Here is a 21,811-nt window from a genome sequence, read left to right as displayed (position 1 = left end):
CGCTGGCCTTATGAGGCGGGAGGAAAAGACGTCGGGCGAGCTGCTTCACCGTCGAGAGCAGCCTGCTAACGTGACACAAGATAAAATTTTCAGTAGGAGATTTTCTCGTAAGCTATCCAAGGACTCACAACCCGGTAAATCGAGGGCACCGACCGTCAATGTATTACAGGTGCAATAGACTGTTTTACATAACCTCCGAGATAGCACTGCGCTGCTGTCTGCACAACGCATGCCACAACGCCTCACAGTGCAATCTCAGAGGCCATGTTTTTTTCCGTGCTGCGGTTGTCACTGTTTGCCGTCAGCGAAGCGGAGCGTCTTGTACACAAGCTTAAATGCACCGTAAAACACAATTTGTCTGTCTGTGTAAAAGTCGGTATTGACGTTGTTTCTAGGTGGGAACATGACAACGACCATGGCAACAATAGCGTTCATGCCAATGGGCATGGAGGAAGGATTGTTTCTTTCCTCCGTACCTACAAATAGTACACTTTATCCATGCCAATGGGCATGCCAATAGAATGGGAAATACCAATGCCTCCTTTAGAAGGCACTGGAAAGACCAACGCCTGGAAAGACGTTCAAACTTTAGCCATTGACGGGCCGTTCAGAGCCCCTTCTATATGGCCAACGGAAGCCAAAACAAACCAAAACTCCCGTAGCACACGCACACTGTAATCGTCGCTCGTTGCTTCCGTGAGGCTGAACTTACACCTGCATGGCTTTGCGCTCCCTTACCGTTTCCTATGTCTCGCACTTGCCGTTTATACCGTTATGGAATTTCCTTTTAGCGTAGATTTTTTAGAATTCGAGTTCAATGTTATCGAGAAGGACCTAAAAGTTAGGGATGCGTCCAAGATAGGACCGCTACGGGATCTGCCCCATGATGAGCAACATCGATGTGTTCGCTCGTCTTCGAGGTAAGCTGGCATAACTTCTTTAGAGCAGCATTACTTGTGTAATATATGCAGCAGAGTAAACGGCATAACATGCAGCATTGTGTAATGACGCTCGACCGTCATATTTCCGTTGCATTGTAAGACTTGCTGAGGGCTGGCCTTAGCGCAGCTTGAACTGCCGTTTCCGATAACATGATTGTTAACATGAGTAATGTGCGATAAAAAAAAAAAAGAGCCGTTGTTATTCAGTGCTTAGATACTGCTGCCTGAGTTTTGGACATGCCGCAGAGATAGGCGTTCGAGCTGTCAGCGAGTACGCTACATTGAAAACATTGTGGGCGGGCGGGCTGCAGTAACGCTCTATCTCTCCCCGTCAGAGTGCAGGAGCGCCTGGGTCTCGTCATCGATGCTTTGGGCAAAGCATCGTGTGCGGTGAGTGGCCCGTGCGTTGTGTTGCTTGCCCCATGACGCCTGGACGGGGCTGGCCGTAGGCGCAGGGCCTGCCAGCACCGGTGACCACAAGCGACCGATTGCAAAGCTCGGGCCACCGCGTCTACGTTCTCGTCGAGCCAAACGCTCGTGGGTAAGGCTTTAACATTAGGATGCTTACTTTGTATTTGTATTTTTTTTCTACTTTCACTATGTCTAGCACTATGAAGTGCTTTGTTCTCAATCGTTAAAGCCTGGTCATGCTGTTCACAGAGCATCTTGAACCTATTGCCTTGCTTGAGTAGTGAATGCGGGTTATTGTTGTGAATTTCAGAGGCGCTGTGCTGGGCCTGCTGAAGGTAGGCTTCAAGCAGCTCTTTCTGCGTGATGGGCACAGCCGACTTTGTCAGGTGCGGCCGCTTTGCCTCTTGGACTTCTATGTGCAGCAGAGTAGGCAGCGGCAAGGCTACGGGAGGCGCCTCTTTGATCGAATGGCCCAGGTAAGTGTCCAAGTTTCGTCAGACAGGCTTTGACACCAGCGTGGTCCTTCAGACGGAGCAAATAGCGGCAGATCAGCTAGCCATCGATCAGCCCTCGGAGAAGATGCTGGCTTTCATGGAGCGCCACTTCAGCCTTACCCAACCTCTGCCTCAAAGCAACCACTTCGCTGTTTTTCCTGGTTTCTTTCAAGCATCTATAGAGCAGCCACGCCCCCCTGAACAGGTATGTTGCTGCTGGCTTGCTCATTGCACCAAATAATGACTCTAGGAACATTCAGTTGAAATAACAACACTTGTTGCTCCAGTGCTGAGTAATCTTTTTTATTACTGTAATTTACCTGGCATGTATCAATTCCTGCCGTAATTGAATAGGTTAACTAGCACTGTAAGTTGACTAGTTCAGCTTGTATTTTCTATAAATTAAAAATAATTTGAATTTAGGCAAATGTTCCTTTCAGCAGAAAAGGAATTGAATATGGGTCACTTTTATTTTTGCGCATGTGATCTTCTGCATGCAAGGTATAGTCACATATAGTTAGTCAAATAATAGTGCACATTGTGATTGTTATGTTGTTTTGTGTGAATTATTTATTAATTGTTTGCAAGACACAGTATTTCACTAATATGTAGTGTTGCACAGGGCATAGGAGCTGTATAAATATAAATAATATTCTGGGTCTCTCATAGAACTCGAACCAAATTTGAAAGAAATGTGGTGCATTGCAGACAAATGTGACTAACACATTTTTTGGAGTCGTTTCAAGTTAGTCAGAATATTTCTTGTGAATGCTTAGATGGCTAAATAATTAAAAAGATTGTCTACTGCTTAGAGCATGTCTTTGGATTGCAGTGGGAATTAACCCGCTGCGGTGGCTTAGTCAGCTAAGGCATTCCTGCTGAGCACGAGATCGCGGGATCGAATCCCGGCCGCGGCGGCCGCATTTCGATGGAGGCAAAATGCAAAAACGCCCATGTGCTTGCGTTGTAGTGCACGTTAAAGAACCCCAGGTGGTCGAAATTCATCCGGAGCCGTCGACTACGGCGTGCCTCATAATCAGAAGTGGTTTTGGCACGTAAAACCCCAGAAAGAAGAAGAATGCAGTGGGAATTCAAAGCTTGTGTGTCACATTGACAGAAACGAACGTGCTTTCATTCCTTAAACAAGAAATTATATTTTTAATTGGGCTCTGAAAGTGGCTCAAAATAAGATGTCTCTTGACAGTGAATCTAAGTAAATGAAACTGCATCATCATGTGACCTAGTTTGCACACAGGGAGTTACTTTGCTTAAATAGATTGACGCATTGCAAATCTTGCAAATTGTATTTGAGGTGCTTCTGCTAATTTTTCTTTGCGTCAGAAAGGACCTACTTTCTTTCTTATTTTCAATTAGCACGTGTTGAAAAGGGGCGCTGCCCTCGTGCAGATGCACGGAGTGGTGCATCAGTGGATCCTCGAGTGTGTTCCCTTGACATGGTGACGCACACCAGTGCAAGTTGCGTTGTGGGAGTGGTGCGACGGTTGCTGTCGTATTTGCGATGTTGAAAATGCGTTGTGCTTTTAGGGCATGCTGCAGCGTCAAGAAACCAGTGTAGGCATTCCTTGCTACAAAGTGCTTGCTAGACTGTTGCACAAAAGAGTCGATTTTGGCAGCAGCGTCAACAGAAAGACGGACTGCGCCTGTAGGACACAATGTGAGATCATAGGGGACTGAGAAAAAAAAGAAAGCCGACTCCCGCAATTGATTACATGCCGAGGACAGCTATTAGAGTCATAACATTCATGGATTTTTCTTACACGGAAGGGAATTTCTCAGCTGAATAATTTCGGACTACGTACACCTATTGCTGCCATTCTTGTTGCGTTTATTTCTCTAACCATCAATCTACGCAACCTGTGACTGAAGGGCCCGTTTAAAAAGGGGACACGGCCAGCAAGAGCGAATGTTTGTACCGCTAACTTGATTTTGATACAAATTGTAGGATGTGTTCAGGACAATATTATAAGGCCAGGTGTCAAATTTTATTATTCTACAATAATTTTTGAAAGAGTTATTAATTTTCAAATCTTGAAGTGACTATTATTAGTCTCAAAAACTATCGTTCTGAAATGACAGCAAATTTTGGTATTCTTAGGCCTAATATGTTATTAGAAAGGCCCAAACTATGCCACTGTGCAGCTGTTTAGTTCAATTTCCACTGTTGTTGCTGTAAAAAAAAATGCATAATTGGCTTCACTAGGAATTTAACTTCCACCTTGTGGCCAAAATTTCAATTTTCATATAAAAATTTGTAAAATCTGACAATTTGAGTCTACAGTTGCATTTGGCATAAAATTCTACCCCAGTAAGCACCCTACCGATAAGTCTTCCTTTTCTTATACAAGAATGATAGTCTTTGCAATCGCAAACTTTTGTGAAAAAAACACAAATGGAGAAAAACGGTTCCAAACATTCTGAACGTGTCATCTTATTCAAGTCGCATCTGTCGTAACTGAAATTCTGCTGCAGCATACGTTGGGCCTTCTTCAATCTGGCTTTGTTCTGCTGCAATAGCTGCAAGCTTTCTTTTTTTTTTTATGAGCTACTTTTGAGCTGTCAAGTGCCCTGGCTTTTGCCCGTGACAAGCACTGCCTGGTTCTCGCTTCTAGATGGATAGATGGCTCTTTGTGTGCGTTCCACAATTTATGCCCAGCTTCTCCAGCACTCCCTGGATTCCCTTAGCGCCAGTCAGTAACTCTGGAACAGCCAGGGCTGCGGCAGTTTCAGCATTCTCCAAAAGCGGAGGTTCGGTACGAGTGAAATGAGTACTAAGAGAAATGGCGCGAAATGAGCCCTGGGCGAAGTGGTGCAAGAAAGTTGCGGCAGCTTTTTTTTTTCTTTTTTTTTTTTTTTTGAAGAAAGGGACCATTGCTACCTTCTCAGATTGTTTGTGATCCTTATCACTGCAAGCATCAGTCAGCGCGTGATATTCCTGGTCGTGGAGCCACCAGCTCGTGCAAAAATGCTATATTCAGCATTTCTACTGCGCTAATGAGGATAAGCATTTTTTGGCACATTCTCAGATAGTAAAGGAACCTGAAACTGCCTATAATCTGGAAACACATTTTTTGGTCAAAAATCGCAATTATTTGCCCAGTGTCCTCCCTTAAGCCAGGCAGCCACCACAGTCGCACTTGATAAAGCAATAGGCCTGAATTAGAAAGCGATCGGTCCAGTTTTCTTGCAGGTAATATGCAAGTGTCCTTTTTTAATAATGCACTTTAGAGCACTGCATTCTAGGTACACGAACAAGTGGTGAAATTTTTTCATATTTCGAGTGCTTTCTTTGGAGGCTGGAAAAAATTTCCATGTAAAAGATGTCATGCAAACAACTTCATTGGGTGTTTCTCAACATGCTCTACAACTTTATGCCCTAAAATAAATATTTCAAATTTTGCAAAAGTGTACACAAAAATACTCAAGTTATTCAAGATAACTGAACAGTGTTCCATTGGTCACATTCGCCTTTGATGCACCCCTTTTTTAAAAAGTTTGGTTCAAGTTAGGTGAAACACACAGTATTAAAGCTATGACAGTGATGTAAATTTAGAAAATACATTTGCTCAGCACTGCTTTACTGTATGAGTAGAAAAGTTGCTGGGAAAAAAATATGCATTTGCATGCAAAATAGCTTATGCTCTCCATTTATGAAGGAAGCATAGTTGATGTCACGGGGTTATTTTGCTTTTCGTTTGGTGCTAAGCCCAGCTGCTGTGGCCGCATTTCAATGGGGGCTAAATGCAAATATGTCTGTGCACCGTGCATTGGGTGCACATTAAAGAACTCCAAGTGGTGAAATTCAGCCGGCGTGCCTCATAGTCATATCTTGGTGTCGGCACATAAAACCCCAGAATTTAGTTTAATAGTATTGCTTTTTGTTATGTTCTAGTCATACTGAAGCAAAAGTATATATTTGTGACTATTCTTCTGTGAATATATCTGTAATAAACAATGAAATAAACAACTCTGAATGGACTGTTTTCTATGCTATTGTGTTTTGAGTGATATTTTCTGGTACAGCATTTTCAAGACGTGCTTTCTTGGCTTTCTTAGACACATCCTTAAGTATGTGCTTGAAAACAGACTTACTAACAGTATCTCCGCATTCTTGCAGCATGTTTCAACTGAAAAAATTGTAAGTACACTTTAATTTCTTAAGTTAATTTCAGTGTGTGCGAGTTTGTGACATTTGGACTTTTATGCAACATATACATATTCATATATTCGCTTTCACATTACATATAAAGCATAATATTTTTACAATTTGCACCTTGCACATCACGCAGGCTACATAATCACCTCGGCTTCACTCACATATACGGAAACACTCACGCATTCACTTGGTCGGTGATTCCCCGTGCCATTCGATTATGGGATGCCCTTCCCGATTCCATTGTCTTCAAAATATATCCTGACAAATTTCGCTAGCTCATCATCTCACATTTCACTGCGTTATCTCAGCAAAAATGAGTGTCCCCTTTTTCTTATGTTTCCTCATGATATGCCTTCTGTTAGCTTTCTCGTTTATGTGATCACTTTGCTAATTTTCTTGTATTACTGTGTTTCTTTTTTTTTTTCTGATTAGAACGTCACCAGTCCAATATATTTTTATGCAATACTGATGTAATCCTTCCGTTTATGGGTACATTGTTATTTTTTTTTGTTGCTATTTTTGTATTATGTATATGACATTGAATTGACTATTCTTATGCAAACTGTACCTTTTGTTTTATACTCTAATAAGCATGTCACCTCTGCAATTTTTTATGCAATCATCCAGCGTACGCAGGAATTCATGAGTATGCATTATTATGCCAATTAATTGTGTATGTATAGTATGTACCCATTAGGCATGCTGTTTTGCTTTTATTTGTGATTGCCCCCTTACCCAATGCCTCTCACAAGGTCTGTAAGGACTTTTTTAAAATAAATAAATAAATAATTAAAATGTGCTCGATGACAGCCTAAAAATTCAGAACAAGGTTCTCCTACAAAACAGCATTCTGTAGACTCTCTGTGTGTCTGCACTCCAAAACATTGAGCCTCCACACTGTAATATTGCCACTTCAACACTTGTCACTGAGCATTTCAAGCGTCCTTGTGCTTCTCGTGATATGAATTTCACAAGCATTGACGCGCAGCATGATTAGTGCATTTCAACGTATACATTTGCTGTCTATTACACTGAATGCCAGCACCAAACGCATCCAATCAAAGTAGCATTACCAACGTTCAGTCCATGAAACACGTGCTGCTCGCACTAAAATAGTGTGTCGACTGTGTTTACTGAGATACAAGAGAGGGAAAGGGTCAGGGAATGGAATACTCGGCAGGAACTATAACTTGACCAACAAAATTGGGCACCAACCTCACTAATTTCTTCTGATGCCGTTGATGTTGTAGGGTGTGGCTGGTTGGCCTTGGTCAAAAGGGTGAAGGGCATGCACTTGTGCTTTGTGTTCCCTGGCAAGGCGTTTCTTTCAACCCTCGTTTAGTGTGCTGCTGAGGCACAAAGAGCGGATGAGAACGAGAAGCAGAGAACCAGTGGAGAGTTGGCAGCAGGGAGTAGTGGGGCTCAGTGTAGTGGCATGAAGTGTCCACTGAGCAGCAGATACTGGCTTTGCCGGCGGCAGTATGATTCTGTACATTACTTCGCACAGATGCAAGGGCATTTTATTACATAGTGTAAGCGTGTGCCTGTGTGTAGGAGGGTCAAGGGGTTTGCAGTGGCCTTGATAATGCAGCACGGATGTGGTGACGCCTTTGCTGTTAATGGGAACAGCAGCAGCATTGTCCTTTGCTCGGTGCATTCTTTTTGGCTGTTCATACTGGTGCGGTGCGCGGAGAGCTCGTTCAGCTTGGACAAACATTCTGCATTGCTGGTGATGTCTTTTATTATTTTAAAATAAGACATCAGAAAAATGCCATGGCATGATGGTAAGAATTACCAAACGTTTTTACTATGATGCGCTGTTTACGAAAAGACAGTGGTGGGTTTAGGGAAGTTTTTAGGATTTTCAAGTCACTTAAATTAAGAGTCGCTTTTTTCTGCTTGAGGTGTGTGCAATGGCCTCCAGGCCTCTTTAACTTGACAGCAGCATAGACAGCTCGTTTTCCTCTCGCTTCAGGTATTTACTACTGGACTCCTATTGAACAAATTTTGACTTATGTATGATCTGTGGTGTCGGTGACATAAACTAACATTATTTTACATAAATTGCATATCAAAACTCTAGGCCATTAGCAAAGGAGGAAGCGAGCATTTGATATTTCTCCGATTTGCTGCTTCTAGTAATATCAGCAGTTGTGGGTATTGAGGCTTTTGAATGATAGAGAAGGATGATTAGTGCCACAGACCACATTGATCTCTCTTCGTATGCAGCTGCATGTGGCAGAGTCTTTCGTCAGTTAATGACCACTTAAAAAAAACTATGAAAAACGGTGCCTCATTAATGTCTTGCACGACTTTACCAGCGTTGTGCTCTTCTCAGTCATGACTAAGCAAAAGCCAATCTCGTACATCATTTACTGCTGTAGTTATTAGTGTTACATTTGCAAGAAGACATACTGCTGCTTTCATTGTTTTCCCATTTTCTTCCGCCTGTCTTCTGCTGTGTGTGTTTAGGGATTTTCTAATTATTGCAGCAAGCTTTTATTTCTTTAGCATCAGCATTTAAGCTGCTTCACACCAATGTCGAACTGTGCAGTTCTACAGAAATCGCTATTTCCCACCAGCCCTCAAACATTTCAGCTGCAAAGCTTAGCTAGTATAGCAGAGTTGCACCCATCTCTGCCAAGGCAGCTGTAGTGGTACATAGCCAACATCTATGCAAATTCTTGCATACAAGGCATACTGTGAGTCGTAGCAATGTTAGTGGTGTGTGCCAGCAGAAGTAAAGTTATTTGGTAAAGTGTGAATTTCCCGACTGCCTGTGTCACCCTATATGCTTGAGCCATTTAGTTTTGAACCAATAACCATTACTTTTTACAATGATAGCAGTTATTGGCTCACTCCCCTAGTTGCTTTGATGTCCATTGGTGACCATCGCAGGAATCCCCAAGTGCTCTGTGAAAAGTTCATAAATAAATAAAGTAGAGAAAAAAATGAACAGTGCACCACGAAGATTCGAACTGCCCACATCCGAGAGAGAGAGAGAGAGAGAAATAACTTTATTTAGGAAAAAATAGGGTTAAGGGGGCCGGAGGGTGGGTCCTTAGTCCAGGACTCCAGTGGCCACCTCCACACGCCGTGCCTGGTCGAGGAGGCTCAATTGAGTCTCCAGGTCAGTCCGGGCGAGGATGGCTGCCCAAGGCTCCCTAAAGGAATTTTGTGCTAAGCGGGGTGAATTTGAATTTTGGGGGTCATGATTGGCACTCCCATGTCACATGGGGCAAGGATGGCCTCCCCCCACACCAGGGGCATTGACTGGCATATCTGGTTGGCCAGATGGCATGCCATCGCCCCAGATGTGGGTAGGTGTTTGTCTGGATTTTTCTGTATAGCCGAACTTCCTCCACTGTTAATTGCGGGTTTGGCGCGGCGAGTTCTTGGCGAGAACGACGTTGATGTTCTAAGACATCGCATGCTAGTATTTGATTGTTATTTCCGATTGGGGTGTCATTCCTTGCTCGGATTGAAGTCTCGCGAGCAAGAGCGTCTGCCCCTGTGTTACCAGTGACACCAACATGCCCCGGACACCATACAATGTGATGTTCTTGTCTTAGTCGATCGCCCAAGATGTTAAGGGCGATCCTAGGGATTCTTCCGTGGAGGAAGAGTCGGCAGGCCGCCTGAGAGTCCGTAAGGACGTAGGCGGGCCTGTCTTCTCCCTCCCGTGTCTTTATTGCCAGGGCCACTGCAGCCGCCTCCGCTGTGCTGGTGCAGGCTGTGCGGACTGAAGCTGTTGTTATGGTTCTTGGAATACCGGAGGGTCCCGAAGCAGCCACGATAACGTGTCCCTTAATGTTCTGTGCTGTGTCTGTGTATATTGTGTCGGGGTTATTGCCGAATCGTTTTTCTAATTGTTTGGCTCGGGCATTACGCCTGCCTGAATGATATTTTGGGTTCATTTTTTGGGGGATGGGGGAGATCTTTAGTTTTTCTCGCATCTCCCTCGATATGTCCACTAGTTCGCTGCTGCAGTATTGTGGGTTGATCGGGTATCCCAGCTCTTCTAGGACCCTCCTGCCCGCCTGTGACATATTAAGGCGTTCTCGTTGTGTGACCATTGTCATTGCTTTGAGTTCTTCAAATGTGTTGTACACCCCAAGAGCCTCGAGTCTCTCCGTGGATGTCCCCAGTGGTAGACCCACATCCGAAGATTTTTTCTCTGCTACTCTGCCGAGGTTACAGTGGAGAAAAATGCTGCTCCTGGAGAGCATAGTCATGCCACCAGGTGCTGTGATTAGCTGACATGCTATGATTGACTGAGGTCATGCTCTGAAAGTTTATCCATAAAGCGAAAAGCAAGCTGGGCAAGAGGTAAGAAAAAGCCTTGTCTACCTCCAAGGAGTGCCATGAATGAAGACAACTTGGACTGATTTGGTTGGTTGGTTTCCCTCTAAATATGACGCATACCCACTATGGGGGAATGGATGGTGAAGAATCAGATGGAAATTGGCGAGTTATCACTGACTCAAGTTTTCTTTTTCTCAAAAGGAGATTGTGGTGCATATCTATAAATATTTATCGAACCAATACAGCACGGAACAGTGCAAGGTCTACTGCACATAGTATTGTGGCAGCTATAGCATTACTGCTTCGCATTATGTGCAAAACTGAAACATGTTCTGTTTAAGTTGCGGCGCATTCTCACAGTATTGTGTTTGGTTCAGTTCCGCTGAAAATTTCGGTTTGGGTATGGTTTTCAATTTGACTTTGGTTCGGTTTCGGTTTGACGCACTGTTTGCAAATGGATTCGACAGTTGATGATTGTCCGAGCTGATGATGCCTCTGTGTAGGTTCGTGCACGAGTACGACGCCCACACTCACTGGACTCTTCTCTGGTTGGCAGGTAAGTAAGAATGAAATTTAACTGAAAGCACCTGTGGCCATAAAAGAAATTTTAAAGGGACACTAAAAGTCAATGTTAAGCTAGACAAAAAAGATAGATTAGTATAGCAAGATGTCATAAATGTCACTGTTACCAAGAAGAAAGCCTTTGCAAGGGAGAAAATGATGTACATCGGATAGGATTGGTGCCATTGCGATGAAACCATGCTACCATAATGTTTTCATATTTGTAATTTATAAACTGTAGTCAACGACATATTATAAAAGTTAAATGTTACATTTCAACATGAAAAAAAATAAGTTTAGTTATATATCCATACTGAATTCACTAAGGCTAACTTTACATGCTGCTCTGTTTGCAGAAGTGTGCAATGCTCGGGGGTTATTCTCGGGTGTATACTCATAACTCAAAGCAGACAGTTATGCCAAAGAAAACATGAACTTCAAGATCACTAGTACAGTGTTATATACAAGTCACCCCAATTTGTCACAGTAGATTTCAGTTGTGGAATAATTATGCAGCCCCTTCAGTGAGATTTTCTCTGCAACCAAAAAATCAAAACCCTTCCACTACTCTGAAGATGGAAGCCAGCGAAGCTGTGACTATGGTGGGTCTGTTGTAGTCAGTATTGCCCCCATGATGAGAATGGGCATATCGTTGTCGGGCATCACCCAACCGAACATGTCTATCATGAATGTTTCGATGTCTTTCGTAGGCGTTGCAGGGGGAACGTACACAGTTGCGATCACCGTACTGTCAAAGCGTTTTATTAAAGACTGCTATGCCAATCGTGACGCGCACACAAGCGATAACGCGCTCACGTGGTCGCCAGGGTGACCTACATCACGTAATGAACCAAACGTAAGTTCCGACTCTACTCAGGGGGGAACGCGGCATAAAATACGGTCGACTGGCGCAAGAGAAGAGAGATAGCGGGGGCTCAGCCAGCCGGGAGGGAGGAGGGGCCGTGCGCTCAAAAACAATGACGACGCTCGAGCCAGTGCTGATGATGATAGTTTTTTTTCCTACGCACGGACACGATGCTGGGGAACCTAGCCCTTAACAGCTTCGCTGTAATTATGTTCTGGTGTAAAACAAATGGTTGCAAGCATTTTAGAAAGGATCAGTTTCCAGGAAAAGTATCAGTACTGCACGCTCTGTACTGCTATTTAAGTCCAATCATCTGTAATAATAATTGAGTGTAGTGGAACTTATAACATGGTTACTTATTTTTTCCTAGATATATTTCAGTAATGACAAAATTTACACCTTGGTGTGTATATTTGCACCATTTTGATCGGTTTCACACTGTACTTTGAACTTTCTTGTACTGTATGTAACTTTTTTTTTGCTTGTTTGTTTTCACATTTATGGCTGGAGCAGAGTTGTGTAGAAAGTTTTATCTGAAGCCTTAGACTAGGAAGTTCAGGAAACGGGGGAAGATTTCGCGAGATAAATACTGTATTTGCATATGACATTAAAGGGCCTCTCACCAGGTTTGGCCATTTTAAACAGAAAAGCACAGCGCATACTTCATATGCTGACGATTGTGTGTGCAAAGTATTAGAGTGCTGCGAAAACAGCTGAAATGTCAAACGTAACGCCACATGTTCTCCCTCTCAAGGAAGCGCCGCTCCCAGCTAGAGAGTTGAGGTAACACGCACTAACGTCGTGACGTAAATCAGTCCTAGCAAGCTCACTCACCATGATGCATTACTTCGGTAAATTGTCCAATGTGGAATGTGCAACGCTGCCACTGGAAATGCACTGATCAGCAAAAGAAACGAAAAAGAGAGGCGAGGCTCGTCACGTGAGCCTGACGTGGTCTCTCAGCTCTGGTATGGGAGAAGGCGGGGAAGGAATGTTGCTTGCAGACGCTATTCAAGGCAGAAGGAGAGAGTGTCTCTGTTGCCAGTTGGGCTCGCCTCCTGACGGTATGGTAACACGCCATTAAATTTCTTCTTTCTCCTCCAATAACAAAACCGATTTGAAAAAATATTTCAGTAAAGCGATCCTTAGACGGCGTCTTAGAAGTTCCAGTGTATAACGAAAATTTACAATGGGACCTGGTGAGGGGCCTTCTAAGGGAGATTTCTGATGACTCTAAGAATATGAAAAGGTAATGTGGTCTTAATGGGAACAAAATGGTTAATGAAGCTGTTACTATTGATTTATTAGAACATTATACCCTAATGTAATGTGCGATCTGCTAGTGACGTGCATGCATGCTTATTATGGTTAATGATACAGCTGTTGCACTATGCTAAAGCATTGTAACAGTACCACAGTGCACTGGGTCAAGGTGCCAGGCAATGCATTCGTACTGGGAAACTATTTGCACAGATAAAGTTAGGCAACCTTGCATTGGTGGAGGTCCTCGCCTCCTCATCCCTTTTCCTGTTGCTCTTTCGTATCTTTGCAGACCTGCGTCCCCTTCCATCTCTATTCTCCCTTGATTACTGAGACACTAGCTTTCCAATAGGCTAAGCCACCTAGTGGCAGAGCTAGGCATGTCTTGAAGCATGAAATTTATGAGAGAAAATTGTTTTCCAAGCGTGGTTCTGAAGGCAGCACAACAGGGGGGTTATTCTGTAAGTGTCCACCTAGTGGACGTGCTATTTCTTCTGCTGCTGAAGTGCTGGTTGACTTGGGGTGCCTGTCTCCTTCTCACGCAAACCCCCAGCACAATCAGTCAACTTCAGCAGCAGACGAAATGGACATGTCCTCTAGGTGGATACTTAGAGAATACCCCCTCAGGATTTTGTAAGCTCATTATTACCGAATAACCAACTTGCATTATATTCATGCCGATATTATATTGGGAAAGGCAATGAAAAAGTACAAGTTGGTGCACAGGAATCCAAGAATTCAAATAAATGTTGATGTAACACACACAAAAAGCATGTGATGTGGTCCTTCAAAAGGCATCTTAGGAACCACGTGAAGGAACTAGGAAGAAAGGACAAGCACCGAACTTGCAACAGAAATTTTTATTGAATTGAAAAAGCAAGCTGTACACTGAATTGGGGGCAAAACTGTGTATGCCATCTGTGCATGCAAGCACCTGTTGCACAAATCTTTTTATATTCATACAATTCGTTACTGGACAGTGCCGCTGATGGTTTGCAGGCACTGTTATAACTTTTCTTTATCTCTTTATTATCATCTTTCTTGTCTTTCTTAAATTGTAATTTTTCAATGCAGAAGTAAGCTGCCAAGAATTCTAGTAAAATGAAGTGGGGTGGCATTTACTCTTGTGGCTTAGTTATAGCACCACACTTAGTCAGCATGGATTAACAGAAAATAAGAAGACATAAAGCGTTGAACATCAGCACAGTATCTCTATCCTAATTTTGGGTGTCAGTGTTTAAGTGTTCTACTTTAATGCAATCAGGAATAACCAACTAGCCTACGAGTACTTCCTGACCACATTTATATTCTCATGTATATCAATAACGCAAAACCAACTTGTGTATGTGTTTAGAAGCAGAGCTAATCTGTCTCCTAACTCCTTCAGCACCCTTCCTTGCCTTTGGATCCTCCAATTCATTTACTACTGTGAAAGTTTTTACTGACTGCAATGAGGGGAGGCTTTTTTCAAAGCCCCTTCCCTATTTATTTTTAAATTGGCTTGAGCCTGCTATACCTGTGGGTGGTGCAGGCATTCCTTCAATTTCAGGTTATTCAGTTTCAGTTATTCGTTCATACAAATAGTTACAAGAAATGATATACAGACAAGGGTCCCAAAGTCAGACTGCACCGGGACCCTTACTTTTGTTCTTAATTTCTTTGAAAGAGGAAGTTCTGGTTTGTGACAGCTTGGTTTGACTTGTTGCAGCTGCTTGGACTGGCCTAGTTACGAAGGACCTCAACCCGCAAGCCGATCTAGGCAGGTCTATCGGGGCCGTCAGCCACGTAAGCAGCTTCTTTAAGTAGATGTGTGTGTGTTGGTCATCACATGGGCAGGCATTATGCCCACTAAAGGCAGTGGTCATGAAATTTTCAATGGCCAATCCATGTGCCATTCAGTGGTCTTTGAAAAACTTGCACGGTTTAACATGTGATGCCAGGTGCAGTAAGTGTGAAAACTACACTGGATAGCAATATTTATCAGGCATTCTTACAATAACTGCCGAAAGTTGGTGTACATAATGAATGGTAACTATGAAGTTGACATCCTCACAATCTAATTCGTGGGACCTACAGGCATCACATAGATGCTGAGACATACTAATTTATATCCTATCTAATGAAAAGGGCTAAATAAATTTTTAATGACCACTTCCAGGTGGCCATTTACGTTGGGTGTGTTGTAGTTTCCTAAGAGGCAATTTTATATCATTTAGACAAATAAAAAGTGTGTGTCTGGAGTCCTGCAGAATAAGAAAATTGAAACTTTCTTGTACAGAAAACTGAAACTGAGAACTTGCAGAACTAGAAATGAAATGTCAGTAGTGACATTTACTGGTGTTTTTCTGTCTGTGGTATGCAAGCATAAATGTCTGCCATTTATCCGTGTTCCGTCTAGCTTGTGGTGTGTGATTTTCTTCACCTTGACATTGACACCCCAAACATAGGTTATCACCAGCTCTTTGGGCGTCACACGGGACTGCTGGCTTTGATTACCTTTCCTGTGGTGGCCAGTTGTTCTGTAAACAGCAAGTGCTGCTCAGAACAGTAGCCTGGATGGTGCTTTCCTCCCACATCATGAATAGCAAGCACACTGGTGCACTTTCAGGGTAACAAGAGTGAGCGAAAGATACTTCGAAGTGTAAAAATGCCATTTTGGCTGCTTCACTTCGGTGCTGATCGAATTTATTGTGGAATGGCCGCGCCTGCACGACACCAGTTTCCAGTACCCAACAAGGTGGACTTCGACATTGCCGTCCTCGAGTACATCAGCATTAGTCCACCAGGAAGCGTACGATAAATTGCAAGGGTCTCTTTAAAAATGCAACTTTAGTTTGGAGGGCTCTCTCCATGCTCAATTATCATTCATACCATGTGTGCCTGCACCAAGGACTGACTTTCAGAAATGCTTAGAGTTTTGTAATTGGCACCTAATTCAGTGTGATCAAAACAGATTACAGAGTGTTCTTTGGCCTGATGAGCCACTGCTTTTTATGCTAAAGTGTCAAATGGCCCAATGAGTGAAAAAGCTGGCAGTGTCTGTAGCAGCAAAATGGCACCTAACTTCCCATTGGCTGTGACGCCACATCATGAACGCACAAGGCGCACTCATGATGCTGGCTCGCGCTTGCACAATGTTCTCTGCTGGTACGATGCCAACTTACATTGGCTAAGACAACATCGTCATCCAGTGAAATGGGCAGCTAACATGTGGTGTGGTATTTTTCAGGTTGGCACTCTTGGTCACTACTTTATTGGTTGAACCTTAACAGGAAACAAATACACTGAAGGTGTCTTGAAGGGTGTAGTGTCAGATTTTGCATTGGAGCTGCCTTTGAGCGCTTCAAAGTGGATGTGGTTCGAGCATGATGAAGCAAAGTGACTTTCTTTTTCTAGAAAAAATAGAAACTTTCTTACTCAGAAGCTCATTTCAGTGCCGGTTCATAGAAAGAAATGCACTGCAGATGTGACCAAGCAAATGCTTGCTGTCGAACACATGATCATTTTTTCCTATGGTATGGCTGGCACACAGAGGAAAAACAAAAGCATTTCACTCAGATTAAGAAGCACTTCACAATATAGTATGCCACCATGCAAATCTTGACCTGGTTGGCTACAAAGCTAGTGACAAGTGTCGTCGTGACACCGCTCGTGTCAGGATGTGAATGGCAAGCCAGGCTCACCATGTCAAATAAGGGAGATGGTTCAGTTTTTATAGTGCCACCAGCTGACATTACTTGCACATGTGGGTCCTTGCGCCTCTCAGGCACTAAATTCTAGCTATTTAAGAAAGTGACAGATTTCCTGTACTGCAAGGCTAAGAACTGTGTAATATGAAAACTGATATCACACCATTTAATCACCTGCTACAAACCTTCCATTGTGAACAGCTGCCTAAATGCTCGAACTTAATTATTGCTTAATCAGCAAAATAAAATGGGATTTGTTTTCTGATGTCCACATTTATTTAAGGGGTGATGCTCCTCGAAAAAGACTTTTCTCTCCTAGGGCTTTGAAATTTTGAGCACTAGTAGAGTTTGTGATGCTGACATTAAACTATAATAAGTTTTATTGTAGCTATAATAGTTCCCGAGTTGCATCATCTGCAAGAACAAAATATAGGGTTTTTTATGGACACACTTGTTTTTTTTGCAGAGCATCATGCCGTAATTCATTTTGCTTTATATGAACTGTAGAGTGCAGAAAGCTATCGAAAATGTGTACATAACACACCACATTTTCAGAAAAAAATCAACAGTACCACATGTATATGTTATGTTCCCTGTATCAGCATTAAAATTTTTTAGATTTTTGTAAGAGGTGTCAATATCTTAGATACTTGCACTCTACACTGTATAAAGTCGCTGTGTGCAAAATTTTGTTAGGACCCACCAATTTTAAGTGCAAGAAAATTTGCACGCTACTTGTCAAAACTGCCTGAAAATGCAAATTGAGAAAAACGCACTTGAAAGTTGTAAACGTTTGTATTTTTGAAAATACAATTGGAATTTCATGAAAATTGTTGAAAACATGCAACAATGCATGATTTACACAGCCAGTACATTTAGAACTGTCCAGCTCCATATGTTGGTCCCTCCCTCCCGGCCAAAGATAGCCAGCATGCATGTAAAATTGCAGTTTTGAGAGCCACTGCAGCTGATTCAGATGGATTTTTCACCAATTTATTGTTCGAATTCAGCCTTGATTTTTGGGGAAATAAGAGTTGAATGACCAAGGATAATTTTACAAGTAATAAATCAAAACTGAGGAACTCGTGAAGAACACAATTTTTCGAGGAGCATATCCTCTTAATGTTCTGGTCTAAAAAAATATTGCACTTTTATTGTTACTCCTTTATTTTTAGGAATTTCTGGCAGGTTTTGGAAACACCCTGTATATTTTTCAGCATCCCTGGCAAATTGGTTTCAATGCTTAGAGCAAACCTGCACAGAAACGTTTTTACAATTTTTCACTATACAGCCTAACTTATAGTGGGTATGCCTTATTCTATACGTGGGCCAGTGTTCCCAAAACCAAACAAGCTTTAATCTGGCTTGACTGGTGTTATAAGCCTGGTCGATGCCTACCAAAGAAAGTTTCAAGGTCCAAGGCATTCACTTAATGCAAAAAATGAAAATCAAAAATGTCATGTCACCACTCCTTTAATATTAAATTTCCAAGAAAATCCAGCAACTACAACTACCGTCTTTTTCATACCTTCAGGATGTGTAGTATGCACGCTGGAAAGATGAACATCAAGAAACTCGCCCTTTTATTTTTATGAACAGCTTAATTTCTGTGTGCGTAAATAACTGTTGCAATTGTGACTGACAAAGCTTCAAATAACAGTTGTTATTTTAGGCAAGCTGAAATTTTGGGCAAAGGTGGATGCTTAAATACTAGAGGGTCTCAGTATGAAATTGTTCTGGACAGTGTGAAAAGGTTATTTGACAAAATAATTTTACTCGATATGACCGGTGTCACTGGATGATTGAATGGCGCTTTCTTCTATAATCCTAGCCATGTTGTAGTAATTCCCACTGAACGACCATACGAATAATAAATAAGTGCAGATTTGTTTAAATTTTGTTTGCCTAAGAAGTAAAGTTTTTCGCTTCCACCACTAGATGGAATCTTTTATGTTTGAATTTCTAGTTAGTAGTAATTCAGAATGTTTCAGTGACAGCAACAATTTTGACCTTTCGTTTCTAGCATGGCTCGACTTGTGGTGCATGCAGTACTTTCAAAAGAACAGGTGACAAAGAAAAACTGGCTAGAGTTAGGAATGTTAGCATCATTAATGTTGACACTTCGCAGTTGAGATTTCAAGATTAATTCATGTGCATTAAGGTGCATCCGTCTGTATTTGAACGCATTTTCATATTTAAAAATGAAAATGGATCAATACTTTTTGTTGCAGTAGCCCTAAAAAAGGCTAGCAGCACAAAAATGCGTAAGTGTTTTGCTTTACTTTTTCAAGGGTTCCATCATTCTTTAGAGGCTGGAGTCTATGTGCATTGTTATCATCACTGTTTACATAACTGAAATGAAGTTTTCATTCCTTTCATTGAGTGTAAATTATATTGGGTAAATAAAGACTAGTTGCAAAACATCATGATTTGTTAGTGCTGCCTTTAGTTGCTGTGTACACAAAAATATTACCATTCCATCCTGTGAAGTTCTGTGCATTGCTTTTTGGTATAATTAGTGTCATGGTTAGGATTGCGTTGCTGTGATCTCTATAAGGCAGGATATGTGTATTGGAGCAGGTTTTCATGTTTCTTAGAGCATTATTATTTTCTAGATGCCAAAGAAGTGAGGAGTTCTGGCCATTGCCTCGCATATCTGCATTGCAGTACATTTTATGGATGTTCAATGTGTGTGTTTCGATTGCAAGTGGTTTTTTATTGCTTGGTGTGCATCACAAAATTTTATTCACAATGGGTAGTGTCCCTAAGCATGTACAAAATAGACAATCTTGGCTCATTGTATCATTAGCAGCTTTTTACATTATTCAACGTCAAATGAATATGAAGCTAAGAATCAGTACCATTGTTTACTATATTCGGAGCAACTGTTTCTTGCAATGCCTGCTTCTATTAACTGATGCTAAGCTATGATATAAGCACCTGTTAAAAAAACACTGCAACTGACTGCTCTCTTGGAAGTCATTGCAACATCTTGCATTGTACGGAATTATACTTATCCACCCATACTAGTTGCACCACTGATTTCAGATAAATAAAATTTAACCCTTTACATAGGCATAATTTATTTAGAAAAAAAATATTTCCCACAATACTGAATTTTTTGAAGTGCTCAGTGAAATTAGCACATCAATGGAGGTCCAGAAATATACTTAAGTGAATATTTCTTTATTTGAAAAATTCACCAAAGAAGTTTCTTCGTACAAGGACAGAGGTAGGTTTCTTCACTGCTCTGCTTGCCATTAGTATATTTGACGTGTTGTTGAAGGAAAGGAGCTACAAAAATGTCAAACAAAACTGCATGTCCTTGCTTTGATGCAGAACTCTACACCTTCATCTGGTATATGGTATATCTCAAAACCCTTGGTCGGCATACTCACTCGCTAGTACACTGACTCAAACTTGCTCCACACTCATTTCACAGGTGGGAGATAGAGCGTTAGTGAGTGATGAGAGGTGTGAACGGGTGTGAGTATGAACAGGAGTGAATGCTGGTTTAAGTGGGCATGGATGAAAGTTAGTGACGGTGAGTTTGAGTGGACGTGAATATGAACGTGACTGACTGCCGGCGAGTGGGAGTTAACACGAGCATAAGTTGGTGCCAGTAAGTTCTTAGCACACAAAGCAGCATTTATGGGCTTTTTCTTTGGAATTCTCCATGGGAACTGAGGAAGTGACTAGAAACAAGTAATGCTGATAGGTTGTCTATATTGCTGCGAATTCCAACTATGTGAAATGTCACCTGCTGAGGATGGTAGTATTTTCTTTTTTGCCAGTACTAAAAACTATTTAAGCCATAGGTTTATTTTTCGTTGCACCATCCATGAAAAAAAAAAAAAAAGCACAGCTAGGCACATGGACATGCTGACCTAGTGACTATCTCAGTACACTAACTTACACTATTAGCAAGGACGAGCTGAGCTCGTTTTTGGTAGCAGAAATGAGAATCAAGTGCATGAGCCCAGTTATTCTATAAGAGGTAAAAGGCTGACATTCTTTGACACTACTAATGCTATTTGAAAATGTTTGCTATTCAAATATACTAGCAAAATCGGTGTGTTGTGTTCTGCATCTGAGATTTGTGTTTAACTGCTGCCCATTAGTTGCAGCTGCATTATATTCATCTGCAATTTTCGCTTCCATGTCTGAATTTCTACATCCTGGGCAAAAGTATGCAGTCGCAGTGATGTAGTGGAATGCTTGATAAGTTCACATTTTAACACATTAAAATTGTGTCATGAAAGCCACAGCTTAAGTGTTGACCAAGAAAGCAAATATTGCTGGAAAAATGCAGAAAATAGAGCTGTAAACATAGCATAACAATGTGTGTGTGTACTTTTACACCTGTATTCTAGATTTAAGTTCTTGTGTAGTTTGCATCAATGACTAATAATGCGGTGTAACAATATAATTTTGACAAGTTGTAATCTGGCATATGTTATAAATGACTGAAGCTATGTGGCATTGTAATTTCTTGTTTTCAGCACTGATTAAGGTAGAAGTTCGAGTTTATAATAACAGTTTACATTTACCACTGGTAACTCTCTCCAGTAATGAAATCTGCTGATGCAAGAATGGGGCTGTTGATTTTATTTCACTACTGCTGTTTTCCTTCTGTGTGTGTCCTATTGAAAAGAAGCAAGTCATGGTCACTTATACTGTGCCTCAATCATTGCTACTTGTCTAGTACACTGCTTTTTGTTGGTATGTTTTTGCAACACTTGGTTTTGGCAGGCATTGAAGGCACATTACATTGTGAACTTGTTTGGCTTTATAGGGCGCATTCACTGTGTTAAGATGCGGCCGTTAGTACAACGGTGCGTGTGTGGTAGGGCGCAGAGAGCTGTGTCGGGGAGAGCTCCGGTGAAATCAAGTTGTTCTCGCAGAGGGCCGCGCCACCGAAGCCCGAGGTTCGTGGCCGACTCCCCGGGAGCAGCTACAGCCGCGCTGCTCGACCAAGTGCTCCAGCTCGTGGGGGATCTTCGGCCTGTCACCGCCCGACCACTGCCGAGCCAGTTGGCACTGAGTCTCCTCCTATTTATTTATTCGCGTCCTTATATAATAAATGCCCCACGGCGAGGGCCACACCGGTG

The 21,811-nt window shown here is 42.1% G+C and overlaps 1 protein-coding gene across 4 annotated transcripts; it reads left to right on the top strand.

Moving 5' to 3' along the window:
- The first annotated feature begins 633 nt into the window (after nt 1-633).
- LOC119435395 (alpha-tubulin N-acetyltransferase 1) lies at nt 634-21,809 on the top strand. Of its 4 annotated transcripts, none has more exons than XM_037702266.2 (10): nt 635-920; nt 1,277-1,331; nt 1,391-1,482; nt 1,663-1,828; nt 1,881-2,051; nt 5,982-6,002; nt 10,829-10,881; nt 14,720-14,796; nt 18,932-18,964; nt 21,605-21,809. In XM_037702266.2, the coding sequence occupies exons 1-10, from the start codon at nt 775-777 to the stop codon at nt 21,742-21,744; spliced, it is 954 nt and encodes a 317-aa protein (XP_037558194.1). In that variant the 5' UTR covers nt 635-774; the 3' UTR covers nt 21,745-21,809. The 4 variants fall into 4 exon arrangements, with proteins under 4 accessions (XP_049528586.1, XP_037558194.1, XP_049528591.1 ...); XM_049672634.1 differs by lacking the exon at nt 21,605-21,809 and adding an exon at nt 21,551-21,600; XM_049672629.1 differs by lacking the exon at nt 5,982-6,002 and having other exon boundaries at nt 634-920.
- The last annotated feature ends 2 nt before the right edge of the window (nt 21,810-21,811 follow it).

The sequence above is a fragment of the Dermacentor silvarum genome, chromosome 1 (assembly GCF_013339745.2).
Source record: "Dermacentor silvarum isolate Dsil-2018 chromosome 1, BIME_Dsil_1.4, whole genome shotgun sequence".
In the NCBI taxonomy this organism is placed as follows: Eukaryota; Metazoa; Arthropoda; class Arachnida; order Ixodida; family Ixodidae; genus Dermacentor; species Dermacentor silvarum.
The sequence above is the reverse complement of the archived record's forward strand: the minus strand, read 5'-3'. Positions and strand labels throughout refer to the sequence as shown.

Excerpts from the sequence above, each read along its gene's own strand:
- LOC119435395 (XM_037702266.2), top strand. The coding sequence starts at position 775 with ATGGAATTTCCTTTTAGCGTAGATTTTTTAGAATTCGAGTTCAATGTT. Across the intron at positions 1,829-1,880 it reads TCTTTGATCGAATGGCCCAG|ACGGAGCAAATAGCGGCAGA; the intron begins GTAAGTGTCCAA and ends GTGGTCCTTCAG. Across the intron at positions 2,052-5,981 it reads AGCCACGCCCCCCTGAACAG|CATGTTTCAACTGAAAAAAT; the intron begins GTATGTTGCTGC and ends GCATTCTTGCAG.